Source organism: Calidris pugnax, unplaced genomic scaffold (assembly GCF_001431845.1).
Source record: "Calidris pugnax isolate Ruff unplaced genomic scaffold, ASM143184v1 scaffold341, whole genome shotgun sequence".
Classification (NCBI taxonomy): domain Eukaryota; kingdom Metazoa; phylum Chordata; class Aves; order Charadriiformes; family Scolopacidae; genus Calidris; species Calidris pugnax.
In genome coordinates this window covers 1,120,632-1,128,928 of record NW_015091149.1, presented here as the reverse complement: position 1 = coordinate 1,128,928, position 8,297 = coordinate 1,120,632, and the positions used below count along the sequence as shown (strand labels likewise).

The 8,297-nt window shown below is 45.0% G+C and overlaps 1 protein-coding gene across 1 annotated transcript; it reads right to left on the bottom strand.

The window, feature by feature from the left end:
* Nucleotides 1–2,636: 2,636 nt before the first annotated feature.
* Nucleotides 2,637–8,091, bottom strand: LOC106898059 (keratin, type I cytoskeletal 15-like). The gene is made up of 8 exons (XM_014959129.1): nt 7,442–8,091; nt 6,663–6,745; nt 5,516–5,672; nt 4,904–5,065; nt 4,637–4,762; nt 4,301–4,521; nt 3,477–3,502; nt 2,637–2,992 (listed from the first exon to the last, which is right to left on the bottom strand). Exons 1-8 carry the CDS (start codon nt 8,039–8,041, stop codon nt 2,910–2,912), a joined length of 1,458 nt encoding a protein of 485 aa, XP_014814615.1. The 5' UTR covers nt 8,042–8,091; the 3' UTR covers nt 2,637–2,909.
* Nucleotides 8,092–8,297: the final 206 nt, after the last annotated feature.

Genomic DNA, 8,297 nt, shown 5'->3' with positions numbered 1-8,297 from the left:
GGGCTGTCTCCAGCGCTCCCCTGGGAGTTGGGCAGGATGGGAGCTCCTCCTTGCGGCTCAGCGTCAGCTCTGCCAGCGCCTGCAGATTTTCTACCAGCCAATTTCCACCCAGTGCATATTCCTTCTTATTCCTCACACACTTCGTTGTATAGAGATGCTAACATTTTTAATTGTTTGGGGAAATTCATCACTGAAGAGATGGTTTTCCAATAAGTACAAGGTATTTGCTATCACAAAATGTTCTCATAAAGGCTACTATTAAGAGATGCCGTTCGGCGTCAGCCCTGCTGCTTGAGAGGTAGGAACCTGAAATACCAGACAAAAAAAGAAGGCCTAACTTGAAAAAAACCCCAAATAACAATAGAACCCATGATACCCTGCTGTCAGGTCATCCCTCCAGAGTTTAATTTCAGACTGAATTTTCTACCCTGGCAGTTCAGCAACTAATGTTGTATGAAGTATTACACTGAAATAGAAATACAGACGTATGCACATAGTATTACGTGAAATAAAATGAATTCTTTGTTTCACGTGCAATTACTCAGTGAGATTCACACCTTGTCTGGCACCAAGACTGACAGTTTGTGAGACAGAATCACTTCTGTCTTGTACCCTGAGAGATTCACGGAATATCGGGTCATCGTGAAAAAGAGAATTGCCTTTTTTTCTGGCAAGTAATATAGAACAAAGGTGATCTGGCCCATTCTGAAGCTCAGCCTTTTTGAAGCTGGAAAAGATGGCACACAGTTTTCATCACCACATGGTAAGGATCCATGGAAAAGACCAAAAAACTTCCTTCAGGAGCGGGCTGGCACTATGGGACATGGTTCTGGTGAGTCACTGAATCCCCGGGGTGCAGCAGGAAAGCGATGCTCCGGCAGGAAAACCAGCCACTGTCAGCAGGTGGCACCAGGAGCTGGAGATGAATGGTCCATGGACCTCCTGGAGCTCCTGGGCGTGCCCAAGGGACGGAGGAGCACTTGGTCCCAGGATGCTTTCTCTGGGATCGTACTTGTTTTCACTGAATTTCACTGAATTTCACTGAATTTTAGAGTTGGAAGGGACCATAGAGATCATCTAGTCCAACTCCCCTGCTGAAGCAGGATTGCCCAGAGCTTGTCAGAGCATGTTACTCAGGAGCATCCAGGCGGGTCTTGAAAATCTCCAAGGAAGGGGACTCCACACCCTCCCTGGGCAGCCTGTTCCAGGGCTCTGCCACCCTCACTGGGAAGAAGTTTCTCCTCATATTTGAGTGGAACCTCTTCTGTTCCAACTTGTGCCCGTTGCCCCTCGTCCTCTCACTGGGAGCCACTGAAAAGAGTCTGGCTCCCTCCTCCTTCACCCCACCCTTGAGATACTTGTAGGCAAACTTGTAGGTTTTACTGAGTTGCAACTCAAAAAAGAAAATTAAATGAATTTCTAGGCTGCGGTTTCAGTACAGGCAGAGTATTTTGACACCTCCGTTCTACAGGTGAATACCCCGTGAGCATCACTTGTTGGTTCAACTCCTCCATCAGAAATACGAACGGAGGTGCCTGTGGCTGTAGAATGGCCCTCTCTTGCTGTCTCAGCGATGTATCTAACAGTCACCTCATTTCTGGGGCAGGAAAAATATCTGTACTGTTTGGTGTTACTTTTCTGGCAGACTGTGATGGTGCGTTGCCAAAATTTGCAAGAACCAATTCTCAGTTCTTTCCAGTGGGAATACAGCAGTTCAGGTGATCCTTACCCACGGTAACACCAATGATCCTGTGCTTTCTCGTGCCAAAACTGTGGGGCTGGTGCTTGCAGCGTAGGTATTTTATTTTAAATGTCACAAAATAGAAGACAAAAATGAGTGGCTCTAAGGAGGTTGAAAGGAATATAAAATACATAATTCTAGAAATGATACCATTTTTGTGGATATTATTATGTGGATTGAAATACCCAGCAATGAAGCTAACAAAAAATTTTCCAAACAGGTTGTGTTAGAGAAATACAGCATTTATGTACATGTTCTATATGCTTCTGCAGTCGGGATTTGCTGGCCTCTTCCATCTTTATGTGTCTCCCTTGATGACACTGCTGGACGTTGGCAGAGCAGCCCCTGCAGAGGAAGGCCTGTTGCTAATCCAAGGGGATAGCACAAGGCTGTTGAGGCTCTTCTTTATGCAGAAACCAGAAGAGTCCCAGCAAGCCCTGCTGGAGCCATTCATTCCACCTGGGCCTTGCCCAGTGCTTGCCCAAGAGTGAAGGGAATTTGCCTTTTTGCTGAAGGAAGTGCAGGAACATAAATATATGTATATGGACAAATAATATTTTTTTTTTCAGAGGTGCATTTTATTTGTGCATGAATTGGAGTCACGTTGTGCACTTTGAATTCACAACAAAGCGATTAAGGATTTTTGCATTATCTTCTAAGTTAACTACTATAAGCTAATATAGTAGTTATAGTAGTTATCTGATAGGAGCTTCAGATTCCTGGGACAATCTGATGGTACTTTGTCCATTCAGCATCACCTTTATTGTTATTATTAAAGTTATTATTGTTATTGTAGTTTTTATCCACTGAGCATCTCCTGTTGGGGTTACCCTGTGTTAGGAGGGTGTATGGCAATGGCCACGACAGCTTCAAATAAACGACATTAGACGGGATGTATTTGCACAAGCAGAACAGAAACTTTATTATGTAGGTTCTTTCATAAGGGAACTATAACAGCTACTGACAGAAACCAAGCTCGTCATCTCTGACCAATGACCATGTAAAAAGGGAGAGCAAGTTTGAGGAAAGACATCAGGCGGTTGCACATTCTTGGATTACATTCTTGTGATGTGGTGAAAGTAAAAGGGTATTTCTTCTGGCATTAGCCAACGGGGAGGCTGCGCTGGTTTTCTACCGTGCCATGTGCAAGAGGGGATTTGGTATTTCTCTACTGGTATCTCCTGTCACGACCAGGAGGAGCTCTTCCATCATCTTCCGCACCCGGGCGCGGTCTTCCAACACCTGAAGTTGCTGTTGTAGGGGAAAAAAGTGAATTCAACAAGGGGGAAAAAAACACACTGCTAACATGCTGAAGAGCCCCATGATGGGGCTTTTTGTTTGTTTCCTCACAAGATCTTTTTCACATATCAAAGGGGGAACTGCCTTTACATCTTCTCTCCCTCCGGGTTCCTCTTTCAGTAAATCTTAGGGGTGCACATCACGTCTCAGATTGGGATGTATCTTATACGGTGTGTGAATCAGCAGAAGAATTTAGGAATCTTTGGGAGATTTTGGTATTTTAGCATCACAAGAGGAGTTCATGCAATCATTTTGGCAAGCTACTGGTTTCAAAAGTGCACATAAAGTAGAATAAAGTCTCTTAATAAAGAATGAGGTCATTGCAGAGAGAATGTAATCTGTGTTAGTAAGAAATCCTAAGCGGAAAAAAAAAGGTTTATCTAATCCTATTTTGTTAATTCATTTAAGCCCCTCTTTAAATAAAAAATTTTCTTACCGTCTTTAGGTTTCACTACTGGCATCCTGTGGAAAAGAAGAAAGATTTGGTTAATGACCATCACTGACCCTGTCCACTGAGACCATTGATCTGTTTGGGAACCACTGCGTGTGACCAGCTGTGATTTCCCAGCTGTGGGTTCCTCAGCTGGGCTGGTACCAGCGGGGGTGGTAAAGGGCTTTCTGCTGTGAAAGCTGCTCCTGCGTCCTCAATAGGAAATAGGAACAGCAGTTGGACTAGTTCATGGTCTTGATATGTCTCTATACACTTCTCCTCAAAATGTCACAATCTAGGAACCATATAAGGAGCAGATTCCTCATCAGAAATCAGAATTAATTCCCTGTGTAGATCAGCTATGAGAAATGGGCACTAAAATGTAGATTTTACTAAAGGAAGCACCAAGTTCTGTTCTAGCTGGGAGTACTGGTGTATGATGATGGATATTTTTACCTCTCTGCACAAGCGTAGAAAACCAAGAGCTAAAGAAATACTGAGAACAGGTTTTTATAGGTTATTTCAGGCTGAAGGCTTGTTCCAGTGCAGCAAGAGGATTATATGGTGCCTGGTGCCTTCTATAGTTCATTGTAGTCAAAATGCATTTATATTTTCAAATCATCAGCACAATTGATTTGGGGATTTAGCTTGAGTTATAGCAACGCCTGGGATTTTGCCAGGTGTCTGCTTTGCCATTGCTCAAAAGGCTGCGTGCGCAGCGACTCTCATTAGTAACCTGGAGTCAGCATTAACAACCTCAATTACTGCTTTGCAATGTGTCACGTTATTAACCTTATCTAATCATCATAGGATTGTAAATAGTAACGTACTGAGAGTCCTGGCCCTCCAGCAGCTGCCGGTACGTGGCGATTTCCTGCTCCAGGCGACTCTTGATGTCCATGAGCATTTTGTACTCCTGGTTCTGACGCTCCATGTCGCATCGGAGCTCACTCAGTTGCTCCTCAACGCTGGTGATGAGGACCTGAATCTGGGACAGCTGCGCGCAGTACCGGCCTTCCGTGTCCCGCAGGTTGGCTTCCAGTCCTGCTTTCTAAAGGGAGTAACATCAGAAGAGGTTAGAACCCAGCAATGTCCCAACTGGGGGAGCTGGAGGAGAGGCAGGATGGGGAGGGAGGAAGGGCAGGGTGTGAAGGGCAGCTCCGTACCATGCTGAGCTGCGACTGGAGCTCGATCTCCAGCCCCTGGACGGTGCGTCTCAGTTCTGTGATCTCCGATTTGCTGGTCTGTATCTCTTGTGTGTGGCTGGCAACTTCGCGGTTCAGCTCGTCAGTCTGAAAGAAAAAAACAACTGTAAAATCAGGCACACATTGCATAAAATTTTTTAAAATTATTTTGGGAAAGGGAGGGCCCATCCCCTCTGCTGGGGAGTGGAGGGCAGTGTGTCAGTTTGGTGTCTGTTGGTGTGACTGTACCTGAGTGAAGAACCAGGCCTCAGCATCCTTCCTGTTCTTCTCAGCCAGAGCTTCGTACTGCTCCCTCATCTCGGAGAGGATTCTGGTCAGGTCAATGCCAGGAGCTGCATCCATTTCCACGTTGACTGTTCCACTGAGCTGGCTGGAATACTCCTTCATTTCCTGCGTGGGCAGAGGCAGAGGACACAAAAAAGATTAGACTCTCTCTCTTCTCATCTACGTTTTGCCATCAACAACCCATGCAGCAGTACCCAGAGCTTTTGTTATCAGGTATCAGAGGTGGAACATACATAAAAACATGCTTTTCTGCTCTCACACAGTGCACATATTCACATGTAACATATTGTGTGTTTCTCTTACTCATCTCTTTAACTCACAGTGACTTGTCACGTGCTTATGGATGTCAAACTGAAACTAACACATCAGAACTGTTTGGAATCAGAGAAATGCTTCTCAGGACACACTTAGGTTTCTTTTAATATTACAGTTTCCTTCTTATTAAGCTGTAATGTTGCCATTCTGTTCTTTCTGTTTGGATTTCTCCCTCCCCACCTGAGAGGCATAAATTCCAAAGGAAGGTGCTTTCCTCCCTGCATGGTTATGGGCTCTCACCTCCTCGTGGTTCTTCTTCAGATAAGCCAGCTCCTCCTTCAGGTTCTCGATCTGCATCTCCAGGTCGGCTCTGGCCAGGGTCAGCTCGTCCAGGACCCGGCGCAGGCCGTTGATGTCAGACTCCACGCTCTGGCGCAGGAACAACTCGTTCTCATACCTGCAGTTTAAAAAATGAAAGAAGCACTGGAATCTGATGTACAAGTTTGTATTCAGTAGAGCTATAAAACGATGACATTTTATATTGAATGGAGGAGGAACTTCGGGCTATAAATGCAAACATATACATTGAAAAGAAGCGTAAAGGAGTAAAGATGGTTTTTTTCCCACATCCAACTATGGCATATGGAGTACATGCATTGCCATCTGATTTTATTCTTGAGGAGCATGTGACATTTCACTTTGCAGAACCTAATAATGATTATCAGCATGAATAGAAAAGCTGTTGACCGAAAAGGACAGACAGTTTGCAGTGACCTCTCAGATCAGGTGTGAAGGAAAGCAGAGATCGCCCGGTTCTGCCCAGGACACTATAAACCTGTGGGTACATCACTGCAAGATAAATCGGTTGCGCAAGTGTCTTTATCATCTTTTCAGCAGTTCTGCTGCTGGATAAGCCCCAAATTACTCTTTGTCTTTCCTTTCCAAATGTCAGACTCTTTGAGGGAGAACTGCTGCGACCCAACAGCCATCTCTTCCCGCCTCTCTGTTCCATTTCAGTGGAAATCCCAACCTATTCCTGTCTTCTTTTCCCATGTGACTTCCCGCCTCTCTGTTCCATTTCAGTGGAAATCTCAACCTATTCCTGTCTTCTTTCCCCCTGTGATTTTAGGCTAGTAAAAATAGTTAAAAGCTTCCCTAAAAAACTAAGACACGAACTATAGCTTTTTATGCAAACAGTTCAGTGATCTGGAGACTGTGTTCTGTCAGGGGTATGTTCCAAACTGATCCTTCATCACACGGATTCCGTTTGCCAGGGGGTTTTCATCAGAAGTTATCACGGAAAATACCTATCCATGTTTTTGAAATGTGTCCTTCAGTGACTGAAGAACTTTATTTTCTAGATAAAAAGTACCACTAAACTTCAGAAAACTGTTTTGAGAAGGAGAGACAAGGAGAGAGAAGACAAATGGACTCTGGGTAAACTCACTTCATCCTGAAGTCATCAGCAGCCAGGCGGGCGTTGTCGATCTCCAGGATGACTCGGGAGTTGTCAATAGTCGCTGCGAGGATCTGGCAATGAAAAGACACAGAAAAAGGCTCCTGTGACTCAGGGTGAAATATCAGGGTCCTCAATTCACAGCAGGCAGTGACTGAGGCTGTAAACCAGCAAAGAAGGTAGAAAGAAATGGACCTCAGTTGTGATGTCCCTGGTGAAACCTGCCTTTGGATGGCAATAGCCAGTTCCATGTATTAAGTTGCTCTTTGGTCACACTGTAGTTCTTACAGCTTTTATAGAGAAAATCCAAAAACACTAAGTTTTTTCCCACATGCCATACACAAACCAGAGAGCTGAGATGCCTTTGTGTAACCCAAATTAGAAACAGTGAAAAAATACGTTTGTACAACACCTGATCTTATCTCTAGCTGGGAGAACCATTTTTCAGCCTTTGAGGCCTACCTGTCACATTCTTTACCATTGGATTACTGACTAAATATATTGATAATTCTAAACACGTTTTGCCAGGTTTTGGTAACTTTGAGTGCAATCATTTTAATTTCAACAAACATCACATTTTCAGAATAACATTTTTGGTTTTTAAATTGAGAAAAAGCTACTCTTCTGCTACAATGCTCATAACCACAATATCTTTGGGGTTATGGCATATCATATTTATTTTATAATCATTTTAGCTTATTTTAAAGTGGAACATGCATTTCCACAGTTCTAATGCATTCTTGCAACTCCTTTATGTAGGAATGTCATACCTTGTCTCGGAGATCTTCAATTATCTTGTAGTAATTACTGTAGTCCCGGGCTGGGCTGGTGGGAGCTTGTTTCTGATACCAGTCTCGGATTTTAACTTCTAAATCGGAATTTGCCTCTTCCAGGGCTCGCACCTTGTCCAGGTACGAAGCCAGACGGTCGTTCAGATTCTGCATAGTTATCTTTTCATTTCCAGAGAGGAGGCCATCGCCGCCACCAAAGCCACCACCAACTTCAAAACCTCCACCAAAACCAGAGCCTCCACCGAAGCCACAGGCAGCACCACCACCAAAGCCAGCTCCTCCACCAAAGCCAGCTCCTCCACCAATGCCACAGGCTGCACCACCACCAAAGCCACCGTAGCCTCCTCCATAACCGCTACCAAATCCAGAACACAAGCCACCACCATACCCACCTCCTACAGAGGAGCCAAACCTGGCTGAAGAGATGGAGACACCCCTGCCACCAGAGCCTCCATGGATGCTTGGAGCTCGGCAGGCTCCTCCTGTGCGGATTGAAGAGAGGCGAGAGCTGCTGCTTCCACCACCCCCAAAGCCACCACCGTAGGTAGAAGAAGAGGTGCGCATGAAGGAAGTAGTCATAGTTGCAGCACAAGAAGGTGCCAAGGTCAGTTACTCAGCTCGGTGTGGAAGAGGAAAGCGTGTGCCTTCACTGCCCTGGTGCTTCTTTTATATCCTCAAGACAGGGTGGCAGGAGACAAACCCAACCTGCAGCCCTCCCTCCAAAAATCCTCCTCCCTAGAGGTGAGGCCAATCATGATGACATTCCTCACAAAGGGAGCTGGCTCTGCATCTCAGGGGCTAGGGCTGGGGTTTTCTTTTCTAATTAAACAAAAGG

Excerpts from the sequence above, each read along its gene's own strand:
- LOC106898059 (XM_014959129.1), bottom strand. The coding sequence starts at position 8,041 with ATGACTACTTCCTTCATGCGCACCTCTTCTTCTACCTACGGTGGTGGC. Across the intron at positions 4,522-4,636 it reads TCCAGTCGCAGCTCAGCATG|AAAGCAGGACTGGAAGCCAA; the intron begins GTACGGAGCTGC and ends TACTCCCTTTAG. Across the intron at positions 2,993-3,476 it reads AGTAGTGAAACCTAAAGACG|CAACTTCAGGTGTTGGAAGA; the intron begins GTAAGAAAATTT and ends CCCCTACAACAG.